Source organism: Zonotrichia albicollis, chromosome 29, assembly GCF_047830755.1.
Source record: "Zonotrichia albicollis isolate bZonAlb1 chromosome 29, bZonAlb1.hap1, whole genome shotgun sequence".
Lineage (NCBI taxonomy): Eukaryota > Metazoa > Chordata > Aves > Passeriformes > Passerellidae > Zonotrichia > Zonotrichia albicollis.
Window position 1 is genome coordinate 4,646,058 of NC_133847.1, and position 17,551 is coordinate 4,663,608.

Genomic DNA, 17,551 nt, shown 5'->3' on the forward strand with positions numbered 1-17,551 from the left:
CCACCAAAATCTTCCTGCAGCATCCCTTTGAACCTGCCCAGTGATCCCATATTAAAATATAAATGAAAAGCCCCCGTGAACATGGGGGATGAGTTCAGCTGTGGCTCTGCTGGGCAGCCAGAGCAGGAGTGTGAGTGACTCATGGCTGGGGGTGGCTGTTGGGTTTGAGAGGGAGGGGGGAAAGAGGAAACCTCATTAAATCCTGTGTTCTTCAGAGGAAGAAGGGGCTTTGAGGAAGTGCTTTCATTTTTAAAGGGTTATTTAAAGATTCATGCAGCTCTGTGGGGAGATGTAAATGCTCCAAGCCCTTGGTTCAATCGGTGTTAAACATCCCATCCAGAGAGGATGGAGGAGAGGATGGCTGTGGCCTGGAGGCACAATCCTCTCCCCATCTTGTGCAGTGAAGGGATGTGGTCATCCTGGTCTTGCCTGGTGCTTTTGTGCTGCCTCAGGTCTAGAAGCTGAGCTCTGCTCTTTCCTGTCCTACATTAACCCCTCGTCTGCTGCAGCACCTGCTTCTCCTGCGTTTTTCACTCTGAGACTGGAAAACACAGCCAGGACTGGAGCTTCTGAGCCAAGCCTGGTGCTCAGGAAGCTGCATTCCTGGCTGCTCACCGTGCCTGTGTGCTCAGTCTGACAAACAGCAATTCAAAGCCTCTTTGCTGTGTTATTTTGAAACCTTTTTTGGTGCCTGAATGAGCTGGATGCGGAGCCATTAAGAATGTGAGGGGTGGCAGAGACGAGCAGGGATGAGCAGCCGCGTTGCTGGTTCCTCTCTCAGCTCTGCCTTTATTTATATTATTTTTAGCCCTGCTGGTGGTGAGGGTGAGGTGGGCAGGAGCTGCTCGGGCAGACACAGCGCTGGGTCAGCGGTTCCGCGGGGGCAGCAGTTGCCAAGACTTCAGCCCGTGCTGAATTTTTATTTTCATTAATTTGAACGTCAGCAACTGTCATTGGTGAAGGAGGTAAAATTAGCTCACGATTCACCTCCCTCCTTGATATCCATAATAGACTCCCGGGACTGTGCTTTTGAAGCAGGGGAAGGAGGGGAGGAGGGAAGAGTCACACAAAAGACAAGTGAGCTGTTTGGATAGATTCTTTTTCCCTCCCCAGTCAGAAATGTTAATTGACTTGGCCCGAGTTCAGCCGAGGGAGGGGAAGGAGAAGTGCTCAGCTTTGCTCTGAATGGGGTTGTTTGAGGCTCTGCAGTTGTGCTGGTGGGATGGAGGGATGGCATGAAAAACCTGGAGCTCTGGGGTGCTGCAGCCTGACCCATGGGAGCCCCATGCCTGGAGGCTCTGGTCCCATGTTTCTCTTCTAGAACTTGGATCCCTGAGCCCTCTCCAGCCATCAGCTGGTTGCTGGTGGTTCCTCTGGGCTCCAGAGGGGTCAGGCACTGGAGGAATCCATGAGCTTTGTGCTCCTGATCCTCCTGCTATGCCAGTCACTGCCTGAGTGCCAGAGACACTGGGAGCCAGAGCACCCCCATCACTGCAATCCCTTGTGGTGAGCTGGGCTGGGCCAGGAGCTGTGGTGCCACTGCAGGTGCCACCAGCTCCAGCAGTGCCAGGGTTGGCTGCCAGCCCCCAGGAGCTGTCCCTGGTCAGTCAGTCCTTGTCTGTTCTCATGGCAGGAGTGCTCAGGTAAGCAGCCCCAAGGCAGTGACTGGGAGCTGTGGCAACACTGGGAGGGTACAGGGGGAGATCCAGGAGGAAATAATTGTATGTGTAACCCAGGATACACCCATCCCTCCCCATCTCTGGCAGTGGCAAGGCACAGGGGTCTGAGGTGGGACCCCCAATGTGTTCCCCAGAGGAGCAGCAGCTCTCCCAGCAGCCCTGTGCCCCCCCAGGTGCCAGCAGTGGGGTGATGGTTGGCGCAAGCGGAGCTGACGTCCTGCCCAGCCTTGGCAGAGAAAGGATTGAGCATCCTTTAAAGAAAATTATACATAATCGTCTTACAGCCTTTGCTTCCACTCAAACCTCTGAGTCATAACTGAAGGGCCCTGGAGCGTGACGTTCCTGCTGGAAGGAAATTGCCTCGGCTGGATCCGGTGGGGGAGAGCCCGGGGCCTGGCAAAGCCTCTCCTCAGCCTGTGCTGGGCTGGGGGCTGCTCCCTGCTCCTGCTCATCCCACCCTGGGATGCAGCCCCATCCCTGTGTCACGCCCTGAGTGAGGGGATGTGCCCCAAACTCCGGCTGTGGCAGCAGGAGATGCCTCTGGAAATGGCTCTTCACCTGCTCTGCTGAGTCACACGGAGCTGAGGAGGGACAAGGGCTGATGACACCCATGGGGTGTTCCCTCAGGGGACAGTGACACACTGAACCCCTGCCAGGAGAGGCTGCAAACACACCCAGCCCCTGGGTGCCCCCAGGTTGGTTCCTGGGGCTGGGACCTGCACAGAAGGCAGGAGGAAAGAGGGGTGACCTCGTGCACTGCTGCCCCTCTGCTCCCAGAGGAGCTGAGCTGCTGCCTGAGCTCTGGGGCAGGGCACAGGTGCAGTCTCAGGCTCCCAGCTGTAGGAGTGTTGGGGGTAGGATGGTCAGGGTGGATGGAGATGAGAGATCTCTGCAGCCAGGTCATGGAATTTGGGGTTTATTGCAAAGGGCCTGGGTGCAGGGCCCTGCTGGGAGCTGCCAGGCACAGCTCAGAGCAGGACTGAGAGGAGAGAGGGGGAGAGAGGATGAGAGGGTAAAAGAGCAAAAGCATAAGAGAGTAAAAGGGGTAAGAGAGTGAGGTTCCCATTACAAAACAATAAATCTTCTGTATTGAATATTCTAATTCTCACTAACCAATCTAGTACAATATACAAGTCCTATAGCATTTGCATACTGCCTATAAGAATCATTACATTACCATACTGTGCTACATTTTAAACCCTAAAAACTCCTCTTTGGGCTCCTTCTGCCAAGCTGTAGGGTCTGCTCTGACCCTTGGAGCCGTCAGCAAGCAGAGGGTGTTCCATCAAAAGGGGGTTGCCTTCAGCCACGCCATTATTTTCCTGTTGTTCAGTAACTAAGGGATCTCAAAGCTTGCTTTCATTTCAATCTCACAGTTTCCATATTCTCAAAATCTTTTGCCAGGCAATCATATTTTTAAGGCTTTCCTGTTTCACCTTCCCCAACACCCAGCTTTGCACATCGTTGGGGATCTCTCTCCTGCGCCCTTCACAGGAACAGGAGCAGGATCCCTGCCGGCTCTGCTGCCCCCTCTGACCGTGGCCGTTCCCTTGCAGGACAGGTGCCTGAGGAGGAGGAGGCCGGGCAGAACGGGCAGAGCCGCGGCAGGGGGCTGCCCAAGGCCGTGTGCATGAACGGGACGGAGCCGGGGCAGCTGAGCAGCGCCAGGGCCAAGGGCGAGCGCCGCGCCAGCGCCTCCTCCAACCCCTCCCGCAAGGCCTGCTCTGCCAGCAGCAAGATCCGCAAGCTCTCCACCTGCAAGCAGCAGTGAGCTCTGCCCAGGTACTGCTGGGGCACTCTGGGCTCTGCCCAAGGGAGCTGGGGGATTTCTGAGCTGTGGGCAGGGTGAGGGAGTTGAGGGTGTTTTGTAGTCTGGATCCTGAGTGTTCCTTTGCAGAATTTCTGGTAGCCAGGGCTTGGATTTCCTGTGGTGCTGGAGGTGCAGAGCCCCTCTCCATGCCCTGCTGTGCCCACCTGGCTCTGCTCTAGTCTGCCCTGTCATGTGAGAGGTGCTATAGTGATCTCTGTCCCTTCCTGGGCTGTGCTATGCCACCCCTTTCCCTGGCAGCTCTGCCCTGCTCCCAGCCTCACCATCACCTAGCTGGACTTGGAGAGCATAAAGGGATGCTGAGTCCCTTTCCTTGGCACCAAGGTCCCTCTACCCTGCTCCCAGCCTCACCACATACCTGCACTTGGGGAGCACAGAGGGATGCTGAGCCCCTTTCCCTGGCACTAAAGCCCCTCTGCCCTTCTCCCAGCTTCACCACATACCTGGACTTGGAGAGCATAAAGGGATGCTTAGTCCCTTTCCTTGGCACCAGGGCCCCTCTGCTCTGCTCCCAGCCTCACCAACACCTACCTGGAGTTCGGGAGCACAGAGGGATGCTGAGCCCTTTTCCTGGCACCAAGGTCCCTCTGCCCTGCTCCCAGCCTCACCATCACCTACCTGGAGTTTGGGAGCACAGAGGGATGCTGAGCCCTTTTCCTGGCACCAAGGTCCCTCTGCCCTGCTCCCAGCCTCACCACATACCTGCACTTGGGGAGCACAGAGGGGTTGCTGAGCCCCTTTCCCTGGCACCTCTGCCCTGCTCCCAGCCTCACCACATACCTGCACTTGGGGAGCACAGAGGCATGCTGAGCCCCACAGTGTCCCCATGGAACCTGCCCCTGGCCCTGTCACCCATGCCCAAGCCACTTCCATGGGAAGCTGAGCCCTCTCCCTGCTTCCCCCCCTCCTTGCAGCTCCTTCCTCCCCAGCTCCCAGCCCTGTCCCCTCCTTCCCACCCCTCATTCATAACGGAGCCAGCAGTGAGTCATGTTCAGCCTCATCCGCCCCCGGCCTCATGCTCGTCACGGCGCTGCTGGGGCTGAGCTCTGTTATCTCCTGGATCACGACCAGCTTTGTGGTGTGAAAAAAGCCCGAAATAAAAGCCGGATCCTCCCCCTGCAGCTGTCAGAGGCCCGTGGCAGCTCCATCTTTAATTCATGGGGGCAGTGAGTCACCTGCGGGGAGTCAGTGCAGCCTGAGCCTGGGCTGGGGCTCCCCTGGACCTGCTGCTGCTCCTGCCCCAAGCCTGGCTGGGTCACTCCCCTCCTTAGCCTAGAAACCTTTTGAAGGAAAGGAATGCTCCTCTCCTTGGCATAAATTACATTCCTTGGCACTGATTTCTAGTCAGGGGTTTTGCTTTGCTGGGCTCACCTGGCTGAGGGACTCCCTAAAACCTTCCAGGGACAGCACAGGGATCTCAAACCCCTCGCTCCCATCCCAGGGTGCCAGAGGGAGTCCCGGGGCAAGGTGTGGGGCAGGAACACAGCCAGCACCCCAAATTGAGCATCCCCTTCCATCCCTAACCCTCTTCTCTCTGTTCTCCCCACAGCGTCCCTGGGCCCGGGCCAGCCTGTGTCCCCCTCCTTGCCCCAGCTCTGCCTCTCTCCTGGGACTGGACTGTGCTTGCAATCCAAAAGGAAACCAGAAGAAACCAACCAAGGAGCCCCCCCGTTCCTTCCCTGCCCGCACCCCTGCTCCGGCCAGCGCCAGGACACGAAGCTGCAGTGGCCACACCCTCCTCCCTGCCCATCCCATCGGACACCTGGGAGTTGAACTCTGCGGCTGCCGGGACGCTGCCCCCTTCCCCCCGATCACTCTTTGCCAATCAAGACACTGATTCTGTTTTTAATTTTGCGATGGGAAGGGTGGGATGAGGGGTCAAGGGGCCCCCTGGCCGTGTAGAGTCGTGCAAAGCCATTGCCGTGCACTTTATGTTTTAGACTACTGTTATATATTATATATTTTCCTCTCTCTTTTATTTTTTTGTTTTAATTTTTTGTTTGTTTGTTTTTTGTTTATATTTGCGGTATATTTAGAGATTCCTACACATCGTGATGTGTTAAAATAAACCAGATGAGGAAAAAAAAAAACCAAAAAAACAGGTATTAAAACAAAGCAGAATTCTATTACACCTGCATGCTGCACGGGGGCTCGGAGGGGCTCAGAAGGGAACAGGGCCCAGGAAGGGCTCAGAGCTTGGGAGGAATCTGAGCTCCAAAGGGATCAGGGTGGTGGCAGCCACTTGGCTTTTTTTTTCTGCTTTTTTTTTTCTTTTCTTCCCCCTTTTTTTTTCTTTTTTTTTTTTCCTTTTTTTAAAGAAAAATAAAGTGAAAACAGCAGGTGGGTTTCATGTCCTTCCTCCTGCAGCAGGCGGGGTCAGGGGTATGACCAGCCCCTCCTTTTCCTTTTCCTTTTGGAAGGGCACAGCCCCCCAGGCAAACCCTGCACTTGTGGGGCAATGCCAGGCCCGGCGCCCCCCTACCCTCACCATCCCACCCCCAGGTAGAAAGGTAAGAAAAGAGCTCAGAGATGTCACGGTTGGTTTTGGTTTTTCTCCTTTGTTTATAGACTTAAAAACGCAGAGGTGATGGAGGGAGAGCTTTGGGCAGAGCCTGCACAGAGGGAAGGGGCAACCCGGCCTCTACTCGCATGCAATGGGGGTTTGGGGGGGCCCTGCCTGTCCCCCCCCCTGCTGCCGAGTCCCAGGTGCCACAGCCAGGGCTGGGCTGGGGCAGTTTCTTTATTTTCCTCTTTTTTTTCACTCATCCTTTGAATCACAAATAAAAACCCAATAAAAAGTGTACTCCCCTCCCCGCCCTGCCTCCCCCACCACGGAGCAGCAGCCGCCTCTGTAAAAATCAATAAATATCCTTGAGCTCCTGGGGGGCACGGGGGGTCACCCACAGCCCATGCTGGGGATGCCCCTCTTTGCTCTCACCCTGTCCCCTGGCCCGGGGGGCAGCACCAGGGGCAGCACTGGGCACCCTCACCCCTCCTGCGGGTATTTTTGGGGTCCCCAGGGCCGATCCTTCCCCCCAAAACCCTTGGGCTGCCATTCTGGGGTCCCCCAGGAGGAGCTTGAGCCCCTGTAGAATCCCCCTGCTTCCAGTTTAGATCCCAGGCTCCCTGCAGACCTTGTGGGGAGGGGGTTTGGGATTGAGGAGGTGACTGCCCCCTCCCCAAACCGCCCCCGGGCCAGGGTGGCACCACTGGGGACACCCAGCTCCGGCCCCTTTTCCTGGCTGCGGGGACATTCCCGGCCGGATGAGAGGCTTATTGCTTGTAAAACCTCGGAGAGAGGGGAGAGCCAAGGTCGGTGCGCCGGGGGCTTCAGCAAAGTCCCTCAGCGCTGACCCCTCGGCTTCTCCACCGTGCCCCGACCCCCGGGGCTCCCCCAGCCCAGGCTCTCGCTATGGGAGCCGGGGGGCTCGGCCACCCCACGCTACCGGACCCCCGTGCTGGGGTCACAGCCAGGGGTCCCCATGTGCCCTCCTGGCCTGGGCCGGGCCCCCCTTCCCGCACCCGGCAGCAGGAGGGGATGAAGCCCTGAACCTGTGCCGGGGTCTCTCCCCCTCACGCTGGGCCTAGACCGTGCTGTGGTCGGGGGAGGCGTCGCTGGCAGCCACGGCCACCGCGCACTCGGGGGTCTCTCTCTCGGCCGCTCTCCTCAGGTGTCCATAGAGCCGCTCCTCCAGGCCGCCCGCGATCTTGTCCATGAGCTCCGAGCCGGAGCCCAGCCCCAAGCACCTCCCGGAGCCGGGGCAGTCATCGTCCTCAGGGGGCTCAGAGCCAGCCTTGGGCTCGGGGGCCGCCTCTCCGGGCTCCTCCACGATCACCTGGATCTCGGGGTCCGGCAGCGCCGGGGCAGGGGGGACCCCATCGGCCGCCTCCGCTGCCTCCTCATCGCCGGCGCTGACGATGCGGGGCAGGGGGCTGTGGAACCGCGAGTCCAGCGGGTAATTGGCGCTGTCGCCGCGGCGCAGGGGCGTCCGGTGCCGCTCCAGCGCCGGGTACCGCACGCCGGGATCGCTGAACTGCTTCGTGTGCTGCCACTGCTTGCGCAGGTGGGTGCGGGAGCGGTGCTTGCCCCGCAGGGGGGACTCGTCGAACTGGGGGTCGTGGCGCACGAAGGCGTTGAACAGCGCGTCCGTCTTCTCGTCGATGCTGTAATCCCGCCGGGGCAGCCCCTCCCGGCCCGGGAACATCTGCCCGTACGGGGACCAGGCCAGGGGGCTGTGGGGACGGAGGTGTGCCCCTCCACCCGCTGCGCCCAGGGTGCTGCTCCCGCCCTCCTCCTCTTCCTCATCTTCCTCCTCCTCCTCCGGCTCCCGGCCCTCGAAGCTCTCGAAGATGGTTCCTTTGCGCCCGGCGCTGGTGAAGCAAATGCGCTTCTCGGAGGCTGTCTGGTCCTTGGGGGGACCCTCCTCGCCCCCCCGGCTGGGCGCCTCGATGGAGGCGTAGCCGCTGTCCATCTGCAGCAGCTTGCGTGTGCCGGGCTCCGACTCCTCCGCCTTGGGCCGAGCCCAGAACTTCTCCTCGGGGCCTTCGGGCTCATCCAGGGTAGGGGAAGGGCAGGGGGGCACTCCGCTGGCGGAGGACACGCTGTCCCCGCCGTCGCTGCGCACCGAGTCCTGGTCGTTGCTGCGCTCCGAGGCCGCGTACAGCTCCAGCGAGGCGCGCAGGCTCCAGATGTCGTGGTAGGCGCTGGGCTGCTCGGGCACGCTGGGCTCGCCGGGGCTGCCCGCGCCCCCCTCGCCTGGCTCTAGCCTGCGGGCAGCACCCCGGTGTCACGTCAGGGACAGACCGGCAGGTGACGGGCAGGGATGTGCCAGCCCAGCCCCGGCAGGCTCCATCCACAGCAGGCCATGCTGCCACCCGCTCCTCCATCCTGTTTCCATGCTGTTGCCACCACCGTGCCCATGCCCCAACCCAACCTCCCCATCACCAGCGCCCCCCAGACCCCTCACCCCACCAGAGCCGCAGAGGTGGCAGCACCCCATGCCCAGGGCAGCGCGGGGTCCCTCGGTGCCTTCCCGGGGCTCACCCATCCCCGTCCCCTCTTATCTACTGAAAAATACCTGCCGAGAGAGGGTGGGGGGCTGGCGGGGGAGGGCAGGAAGGGGCCCCCCGCGGGGTGGAAGGACACGTCGTCCGTGTGGGCAATGTACTGGATGATGTCGGTCTGGTGCGGGTCCCGGTCCTCCTGGTCCATGCTCTCGCTGGCCGCCCGCTGCCTCTGGAACTGCCGACGCTTGGGGGATCCTGGGGGGCGCAGGGCAGGGCTGGGGGGCACAACCCAACCGGCACCAGCATCCCCCCACCCACACGTGTCCTCCCACCCTGCACAGCCCCCTCGCTGGCCCCCACCTCTGGTGTCCAGGCTGGACGCCCGCTGGGTGCTCTCCAGCTTCCACTTCTTGATCCTGAAGTAGGGGCTGGCCCCGTCCAGGCTGGCGTGGCGGCGCAGGCGGGTGAAGAACTGCAGCACGGTGCCCTGTGGGGGGGTCTGGGGGGGCTCCCCGGGGCCGGCACTGCCTCCCCCAGCCGCCTTCCCGCTCCTGGGTGCTGCTGTGAACTGGGGGGCCGGGGGGGCCGTGAGTGCCCGCTCGGACCCAAGCGTGCCTCCCCAGCCCCCCCGCATCCCGCTCGGCTCCTTTGTCAGAGCTGGGCTGCAGCAGATGCACAAATGTCCCCCGGGGCAGGGAGCAGAGCCTGTTTCTAGCTGGATGCCCACGTCTCTTCCTGAGCCCTGGCACGGAGCGAGGGGGCAGGGATGGGATCCATGGAGCAGGGAGCGAGCAGGACAGGACCCTTGGGAGCCCCTTCCCCTGCCCAGTCCCGACCCAGCACTCACCGAAGGCCCCTCCCCGGAGTCGGAGGAGGCGGACGGGCTGGCCTCTGTGAAGCTGGTGTCCACCGTGGAGTTGTAGGTGTCCCCGGGCAGGGCAGAGCTGGGGCCCACGGCATGGCTGGGCAGCACTGGCCGGGGCAGGGCTCCTGCAGGGGGCTGCAAGGCAGAGCACGCTCAGGGGGTTTGGGGACAATGGGGGCCCCCTGCACCCCAGCAACTCCTGGCTCTACTTCCAGCAATGCCCTGAGGCCCAGCGGTGCCTCCCTGGGGTGCTGCAGGATGCCTGGATGTTCCATCTGTCCCTCAGGCACCGAAAGCTCACCTGGAAGATGGCAAGGCCAGGCTTGGGCGGGGGCAGGCGGGGGGTCATGGCCAGGCTGTTCTCGCTGGACTCACACTCGTGGATGGTGACAATCTTGAGGGCAGGCGGCGGCAGGTGCAGGTGAGTCAGGCGCGCGTTCTTCAGGTGGTGGAAATCCCCCTCTGTCAGTGTGTACCTGAGGGACAGCTGGGTCAGGAGGGGCAGGCACAACCCCCTGTCCCCCCCCTCAGCCCAGAGCTTCACCTCCTCCCCTTCTCCTGGGTCTTCTTGCCCTGGTCAAAGAGTGCGGCCTCGTTGAAGGAGACGCGCCGGGCAGTGGAGGAGCTGGAGGACAGGAACCTCTCGCTCTCTGCATCCCGGTAGCTGGAGGATGACAGGCACTCGGGGTCCTCTGCTTTGCCGGTGATATCTGCAGAGAAGGAGGTCAGCAACCAGCTCCCCCCACCGTGGTGTGCATCCCAGCTGAGGCTTGGCAGACTTGTTGCACTCATGGCCTCAATGCCAGCCTGGAATTCCCAGCTCCCACAGCCAGGGATGGAGAATGGAGGGCACAAGGGGTGTGTGGTGGTCACCGCTCCCCTTGGGAGAGCTCAGGAGCTGCCTCATTCCCCTCCCCAAAACTCAGGACGCAATCTGGGGGGGATCAGCACTCGTGTCACTCACCCTGCGCCTGCTGCGAGTCATCCAGGTAAGTGGTGTTGGTTTTCTCGGGATCATCGCTGGCTCTGCGGGGGGAGGAGGATCAGAGGTGCCCGTGCCAGTGCCCCCGACCCTCCCTGCAGTGCCACCCACCCCGGGGACAGCGGCGTGCTCACCCCTGGCCCACCTGGAGTGCCGGCGATCGGCCTCGCAGCAGCGGCGGCAGATGATCAGGATGCCCGAGAGCAGCACCAGCGTGCCCCCGATGAAGATGGAGAGCAGGGCGAGGAGCAGCACGTACCCATCCTGCGGGGACACCTCGCCGGGCACCGCCTGCCCGGGGCCGAGGGGCTGAGCCGCGGGGATGCTCTTGGGGGGACCCCGGCGCACCCCGAACCTGCCCCCTCCGCGCTGACGCCAGCGCTGCCCCCGGAGCCGCCGCCCCCCGCCGCCCCCGGGCCCTGCGTGCACCACGGCAACGGCAACCGGGCAGGCTGAGCCGCCCCAGCCCCCGCGCCGAGCGCGAGAGGGATGGGGATGGGGATGGGGATGGGGATGGGGATGGGGACGGTGAGAGGACCCCCAACCCGGCCCCACCCGGGGGAGAGGGGCTGACCCGGCAGCAGCGCCGAGGGCCCCGGACCCCCAGAGCATCCCAGCAGGGCACAGAGCACTGGGAACTGTCACCCACTCAGCGCTGGCAGAGCAGGGGGTGACAGCGGGGCCCCCACCCGAGCGAAGGCGCCAGACCCACGGCAGCCTCGAGAATCCCACAGCTCCAAACATGAATCCCCCCCTCCCATGAGAATCCCACAGCTCCGGACACGAATCCCCCCCTCCCATCAGAATCCCACAGCTCCGGACACGAATCCCCCCCTCCCATGAGAATCCCAGAGCTCTGGACATGAATCCCTCCTCTTATGAGAACACCACAGCTCCGGACATGAATCCCCCCCGTCCCGCGGGACCCCCGGGCTGGCTGCTCGGGGAGGGGCGCCCGAGGCAGGCAGGGCAGGCAGGGACAGCTGCACTCACCGTGGCGCTCTCGGTCGCGTTGTCCCAGGGTGTTGGGTCATCGCTCATGGTCCGTCCCGGCCCGAGCGTGTCCTGGGGCGGGGGGAGACGGCGGGAGGCACCGGCCGGGACGGTGGGGCCGGGCCGGGGGCGGCGGCTGCGGCTCCTGCCCGGCCCCTGCCCGGCACCGCGGTGCGGAGCTGCCGGGAGGGACCGGGAGGGAGGGACCGGGATGGAGAGATGGAGGGAGGGACCGGGATGGAGGGATGAAGGGAGGGTGTGCTCAGGGGAAGGATGAAGGGATGGAGGGTGTGGTCAGGAGCGAGGTAGGGATGGACGGATGGAGGGATGGGGAGGCGAGGGCAGAACCGCTGCCCCTCCCCAGGGACCCCCTGAGCCCCCGGACTCGCGTGGGCACCACCCCCGGCCCCGCGAGGAGGGCCCACGGTCCCCACGCCCGGCTGGGACCGGAGCCCCTAAACCGTGGCCGGTGCCGGTGGCCAGGGCTGGCCCGGGGGGTGAATCCCTGCCCCAGATCCGGGGTGACACCGCGCTGCCGCCCCCGGGGGACGAACGTAGCCCCCTTGGGGGGGGACCCCAGCCCGCGGGAGCTCGGGGGGAGCCGCGCTGGGGCTCCCGGCAGGGACGGGGGGCAGCGGCCGCCCCACAGCTCGTGGCGTGGGTGTCGCCGGAGCGCGACGGGTGACGCTCGTGAGTCATCCCGAGAGCGGCTCCGTCACCGGGCTGTCCGCGGGGGGGGGGACACCGAGGGGCCGGGGGGGCCCTGAGCTCCTGAGCACCCAGAGCGGCCGGGATGGGGTCCCATTCCCCCCCTGCGCGGCCTTTGGGGACCTGGCGGGGACCTCATCACTCTCCCGCGTGTCTGTCCCCCCATTCCTGGGGGCTTCCGAGCTCCAGCTCCCGCTGCCAGGCCGTGTGTCCCTTCCGTGTGTCCCTCTGTCTGTCCCTCCGTGTGTCCCCTCGTGTGTCCTCTCCATGTGTTCCCCAGTGTGTCCCTCCATGTGTCCCTCCTTGTGTCCCCTCCGTGTGTCCGTCCGTGTGTCCCTGTCCGTGTGTCCCCTCCGTGTGTCCCCCCTCCGTGTATCCCCTCCATGTGTCCCTCTGTGTGTCCCTCCGTGTGTCCCCTCCATGTGTCCCTCGGTGTGTCCCCGTCCGTGTGTCCCTCTGGGGCTGGGTGGGCGATGCCGTGTCAGGGACCCCCGGATTTGTCAGGGGTGGGCGCTTGGAAGCCGCTCCGAATTAGGTCAGTGAAAAATGTGAATGGAGCCCGTGAAGGGGTGGGGACTGTCACTCGTGGCCGTGTCGCAGCTGGCAGCGAGGGACAGTGATGGCTGAGGGCAGCCCTGTCACAGGTCGGGTATCAACCCCTTGGAGGGATATCGGGGTGTTGGGGGGCTCCTGAGGCAGAGACCCCCCTGCCTGCATCGCCCCTCACGCCTCTCCAAGCTGGTGGGATGCAGCACGAGGTGGGGGGACCCACCCTGAGACCCCCGAGAAAGGGTTAGGGAGTGTGTGTGGGGGGGGGGGGTCCTGCACATGGGGGGACCCCGGACGAGGGGGCTGCGGCTCCACGGGCGGGATCCCTGCGGGGCAGCCTCAGGCCCGAGGCGGGGGGAGCGGGAAGAATGTCCCTGCTGTTCCCCATCATGGAGGAATCCCGTCTCCATGGCGACCCGACAGGAACAGGACGGCCATTGTCTGGAGGAGGGGGCCGCTCCCCGGGCTGTCCCCCCCGGGGGGGACACGGGGCGGGACCCGCGGTGGCCGCCGGAGCCCTGGGCGGGGGCTCGGGGCCGGGGGATGCCGGTGCTGCCGCGCCTCCGCACGTGGGAAGGGGTGCGGGGGGCGGGCCGGGGCTGCTCCCCACGCGTGTGTGCGACCCACGGGGCCGGGGCTGGGCTGGGGGCGAGGGGGGGACCCGCTCTGCCCCAGCCCGGTGACAGGGATGCGGTCAGGGATGTGGGGCGGGGATGGAGGCAGGGATGCGGGATGCAGGCAGGGATGCTGGATGCTGGCAGGAATGTGGGGCATGGATGTAGATAGGGATGGAGGATGAGCGATGAGAGATGAGAGATGCGAGCAGGGATGTGGGACAGGAAGGAATAAGGGATGCAGGCAGAGCTGGTGACAGCGCTGTGACAGCGAGGCAGGAGCCCCCGGGACCTCTACGCGCGATAGGGAGTGATGGTCTGGTCTCCCCTCGGCCGTGCCGGCTCCCTATGTCGCGATAGGCGCTGTCGCGAGGCGCCGGAACCAGACACTCACCTACAACCGAGACCGGGGCTCCATCGCCGCCGCTGCGCTCGGTGCGGCGGGGCGGCCCCGGGATTTATGAATGAACCGGAGCCGCCCCCGCGCGGCGCGGGCGTCACGTGGGGACAGGGGCTGCCCCTGCCCTGCCTGCACCAGCCCTGCCCGTACCCCCTGCCCGTACCCCCGGCTCCCCTGCCCGTACCCCCTGCTCCTCTACCTGCCCCGCAGTCCTGTCTGTGAGTCCTGTCTGTGAGTCCTTCCCGCACCGCTGCCTGCACCGCTGCTTTTTTCCCTGCCTGCCCCAGCCCTGACTACACCGCTGCCTTCTCCAGCCCTGGCATCACTCCTTCTTGCATCCCTGCCTGCACCAGCCTTGCCTACACCACCCCTGCCTGCATCCCTGTCTGCATCCCTGCCTGCATCCCTCTTTGCATCCCTGCCTGCATCCCTGCCTGCATCCCTACCTACATCCCTGCCTGTACCCCTGCCTGCATCCCCGTGCCCAACCGTGCCCCGGAGCCCCCCGCGCCGCTGGGGCACGGCCGGACCGGGCCCGGGGCCGCGGCTGCCCCTCGGTGCGGAGGCGGAGCGGGCCCCCCCGCCCAGCACCACGGCACTCGGCGGCCGGGGGAGAGACTACAACTCCCATAAGGCCATGCGGTGCAGCGTGCTTTTCCTCCGCCGGGTGGCGCGCGGGGTACGTCGGGAGCTGTGGTCCGCTGCTGTCCCGGCCTGCCCCGCGCCGCCGCCGCTGCCGCCGCCGCCGCCATGGCCGCGATGTTCTGCGCCCGCCGCTTCCTCCGCCTCGCCCGCCCCTCGCTGCCGCTGCCGCCCAGCCGCGGCTATGCCGATCCCGCCGCCGGCGGCCCCGCTGCCATGGCCTTCACCTTCGCCTCACCCACACAGGTATGCCCGCCGCGGCCCCGCTCCCGGTGCCCCCGCCCCCGCCTCGCCCGGTGTGTCCTGAGGGCTCGGGGCGGGCGGGCCGCGGGCGGTGCTGCCGCCCCCGCGGGGCTCTCCGCTCCCGGGGGCTCCGCGGCTCCCGGGGCACGGCCGGGCTGTCCCCGGGCTGTCCCCGGGCTGACCTTGGCCCTGACCTCGGCCTTGCCCGCCTGCCCGGGCGCTCCTTCCCCGCCGCAGCGCTCCCATTCCCGCCCGGGGCCGCTCCAGCCCTTCCAGCCGCGCTGCCGGACCCGCTGGGCCCGGCCTGGAGCGGGACACGGCCGGTCCGCCCCCGCCGTGCCTGCCAGGCTGGCCCCGGGGCAGGGCGCTGGGGACAGGGACAGCCCAGCAGCGTGAGCCGCAGCGGGGACAGCGGCTCAGGGCTCCCCACGCGCTTCCCAGGCTGTGCCGGCGCCTCTCGCCCACTCCCGACTCGGTGTCTCCATGTGCCGCCTCCCTGCCGTGCCCCTGCAGCTGGGAACGCTTCCCCAGTGCCTTTGCCAGGAGCTGTGCTCTGGAGCCCGGCTCTGCTCCCACCCTGTGCGGGTGCAGCCTGTCCTGGGCACACCCTGAACCTGCCAGGAGCCGGGCTGCTCCCTTGGGATGGGCTCTCCATCCCCCCATCCCTGGTGACTGTGCTATTTTTTCGGTCCTCTTTGTCCATGCAGGTGTTCTACAACGGTGCCAACGTGAAGCAGGTGGATGTGCCCACGCTGACAGGCTCCTTTGGCATCCTGGCATCCCACGTCCCCACGCTCCAGGTGCTCCGGCCGGGCGTTGTCACAGTTCACGCCGAGGATGGGACGGCCACCAAGTACTTTGGTGAGCTGGGGAGGAGAGGTGTGCGTGGGGTTGCTGTTCTTGGTGCTTTCACAAGGCAGGCTCTGCCCATCCAGGTGTGGCCTGGTGCACTTCCAGGGATTTCTGCTTTCCCAGCCTGCTGGGAGCTGATCTGGGAGCTGTGGGCTGGGATCAGGTCTTGGTTCTGCTCATGTTTTCTGGGTCCATCCCCTGCTCCAGCTTGCCTTGGGGTGGAAGCTGAGTCCCTGAATGCTGGAAATGTGCCAGGAGGGGGCTGAGGATTTGTTCTGGGGAAGGGTGGTGGGGATGGCAGGGCTGAGCCCCCTGGCTGAGCCACCTCCCATGTTGTGTCTCACAGTGAGCAGTGGCTCTGTCACTGTCCACGCCGACTCCACGGTGCAGGTGCTGGCAGAGGAGGCAGTGACCATGGACATGCTGGACCTGGCTGTGAGTACCCAGAGATTTCACCCACCCTGGTGGGGAAATTGCTCCCCTTCTCTGCTCTGGGGTCCTTGTGCCCAGAACCCAGGGTTGTGTCAGCACCCCCGCTGCATTTTGGGATCAGAGGCTTGGGGCTCCTCCTTGGTGAACTCTCTGGAGAGAGGGAGCTCTGCAGTTGTAAATCTCCACACCATTTCCCACCCCTTGGACAGACACTGACCTTGTCCTCACCTCCAGAACGGCTCTTCCCTGCTGATAAGGTGTCTGGGGCCAGCACAGCTGTGTCTGTAGCTCTGTGAGGCTCCCAAGTCACTAGGTCCTTGGCATCCACATGAAGGACCAGTGGCTGCAGGGGAGGGAGGGAAGGACAGTCCCCTCTCCTGCAGTGTCCCCATTGACACACATTCTTTGTGCCCTCATGTCCAGACTGCAAAATCCAACCTGGAGAAAGCTGTGTCAGAGATGGCAGCAGCGTCTGATGAAGCTGCTAAAGCAGAAGCTCAGATTAAGGTAGAAGCTAACGAAGCCCTGGTGAAGGCTCTGGAGTAAATCCAGGTGAGGTTCAGCTTGGCTGAGCATCCAGCCCTGCTCTAGGGCCTGCTGGGCTGGGTGGGGGGATCTGCCTTGCTTTTGGGGAGCAGTGAGCACAGCTTTCCCTTGCCAGGGTCAGGCCTCAGCTCTGGGGGGCTCATGGGGGTCCCCAGCCCAGAGCTGACCTGGGGCTGTTGGTGGCAGTGGGGCCTGGGGTTGGGCTGTGGCACTGTGGGATCCAGCCCAGCTGTGACACTGGAGTTCAGCCCTGATAAGGGTGGGTGGATGGTGCTGGGACAGACTGGGAGCTGTGGTCACTGCTGGGGCCTCACTGGTTCCCCTGGGCCCCACAGCATGTGATCTCTGCCACACACACTCCCACTAAAGACAAACAGCTTCATTCTCAGGGGAGGTGAGGCCAGGCTCTTACCTTGTGGCCTCTTTTTGCTCTGCCCTGCACAGACTGTGCCTCATCCCTTCCCTTCCCACGTGCTGGCAGCCAGGAATTGCAGCAGTGTGTGCTGAGCAGGGCTGTGAGTCACTGGCAGCCTCCAACGGGCTCAGCCTGGAGCACAGGAGGGCAGCAGCTCCTGCTCTCTCCTGATCTCTGATCCAGGTGCTCTTTGGTCCTGCAGAGCTGCTGGCTCGTGTTTACTCACAGCAGTTGCACAGCTGGAGTGGGGCCAAGCCCTGGGGTTGGGATCTGCAGCCCAGCCAAGCCCACCCCACACTAACCTGACCCCACTTTGTGTTTTTCAGGAATCCCACTGTGGATGCAGAACTCCCAGCCTGTCCCTGTTCTACTCCCCAGCTGTACAGATGGAGCAGGACGAATGGAGGTGGAGAAATGGTTCTGATCAATTAAAAGGAAATGTGACCCCCTCTTGTGGCACATCGCCTTCTTCCCAGGCAGCAATTGCAGCTGCAGCCAGGAGCAGTTCCCAGCTCCTGCCCCGAGACAGATTCACCCTGGGAAGGGCTCACCAGCACTGCCCTGGGGTTTGGCAGGGGAGACTCACCCTGGGGAGGTTCATCAGACAGATTTGTAATCTCTTCCCCGTGCTCCAGCCACCTCCATCTCCAGTAAGCACTTGGACTGCAGGATTTCAGCAGCACAGATCTGTTCCAGAGCCACGCTGTCCCAGCCTCAGCCTCAGGAATCTACACTGGCACACCAGGGAGCTTCCCACAGCTGGACAGCAGCTGCTGGGCTCTGCCCCATCCCCTGC

General features: G+C 63.9%; 3 protein-coding genes across 5 annotated transcripts in view; 2 read left to right on the plus strand and 1 right to left on the minus strand.

Moving 5' to 3' along the window:
* The window catches only part of STK11 (serine/threonine kinase 11), a 33,472-nt gene extending 27,866 nt beyond the window's left edge, over positions 1-5,606 (plus strand). Inside the window, exons 9-10 of the mRNA XM_074528613.1 lie at positions 3,236-3,461; positions 5,057-5,606. Coding sequence (XP_074384714.1) covers positions 3,236-3,450 — 215 coding nt within the window. The 3' untranslated portion in view covers positions 3,451-3,461; positions 5,057-5,606. The remainder of the gene's footprint in view (positions 1-3,235; positions 3,462-5,056) is intronic.
* Positions 5,607-6,045: 439 nt separating this feature from the next.
* Positions 6,046-13,779, minus strand: CBARP (CACN subunit beta associated regulatory protein). Of its 3 annotated transcripts, none has more exons than XM_074528612.1 (10): positions 13,620-13,779; positions 11,355-11,426; positions 10,507-10,652; positions 10,344-10,405; positions 9,924-10,089; positions 9,681-9,855; positions 9,362-9,514; positions 8,875-9,082; positions 8,586-8,769; positions 6,046-8,274 (listed from the first exon to the last, which is right to left on the minus strand). In XM_074528612.1, the coding sequence occupies exons 2-10, from the start codon at positions 11,400-11,402 to the stop codon at positions 7,092-7,094; spliced, it is 2,325 nt and encodes a 774-aa protein (XP_074384713.1). In that variant the 5' UTR covers positions 11,403-11,426; positions 13,620-13,779; the 3' UTR covers positions 6,046-7,091. The 3 variants fall into 3 exon arrangements, with proteins under 3 accessions (XP_074384713.1, XP_074384712.1, XP_074384711.1); XM_074528611.1 differs by having other exon boundaries at positions 10,507-10,670; XM_074528610.1 differs by having other exon boundaries at positions 10,507-10,670; positions 11,355-11,533.
* A 537-nt stretch (positions 13,780-14,316) lies between these two features.
* ATP5F1D (ATP synthase F1 subunit delta) lies at positions 14,317-17,204 on the plus strand. Its single transcript, XM_074528614.1, has 5 exons — positions 14,317-14,513; positions 15,218-15,371; positions 15,709-15,797; positions 16,218-16,346; positions 17,082-17,204. The coding sequence occupies exons 1-4, from the start codon at positions 14,376-14,378 to the stop codon at positions 16,338-16,340; spliced, it is 504 nt and encodes a 167-aa protein (XP_074384715.1). The 5' UTR covers positions 14,317-14,375; the 3' UTR covers positions 16,341-16,346; positions 17,082-17,204.
* Positions 17,205-17,551: the final 347 nt, after the last annotated feature.

Coding starts and splice junctions, on each gene's coding strand:
- ATP5F1D (XM_074528614.1), top strand. CDS start 14,376: ATGGCCGCGATGTTCTGCGCCCGCCGCTTCCTCCGCCTCGCCCGCCCC. Junction 15,372..15,708: donor GACGGCCACCAAGTACTTTG/GTGAGCTGGGGA, acceptor TGTGTCTCACAG/TGAGCAGTGGCTCTGTCACT. Junction 15,798..16,217: donor TGGACATGCTGGACCTGGCT/GTGAGTACCCAG, acceptor CCTCATGTCCAG/ACTGCAAAATCCAACCTGGA.
- CBARP (XM_074528611.1), bottom strand. CDS start 11,402: ATGAGCGATGACCCAACACCCTGGGACAACGCGACCGAGAGCGCCACG. Junction 9,515..9,680: donor CTGGCCTTGCCATCTTCCAG/GTGAGCTTTCGG, acceptor TCTGCCTTGCAG/CCCCCTGCAGGAGCCCTGCC. Junction 8,275..8,585: donor CCCCCACCCTCTCTCGGCAG/GTATTTTTCAGT, acceptor TGCTGCCCGCAG/GCTAGAGCCAGGCGAGGGGG.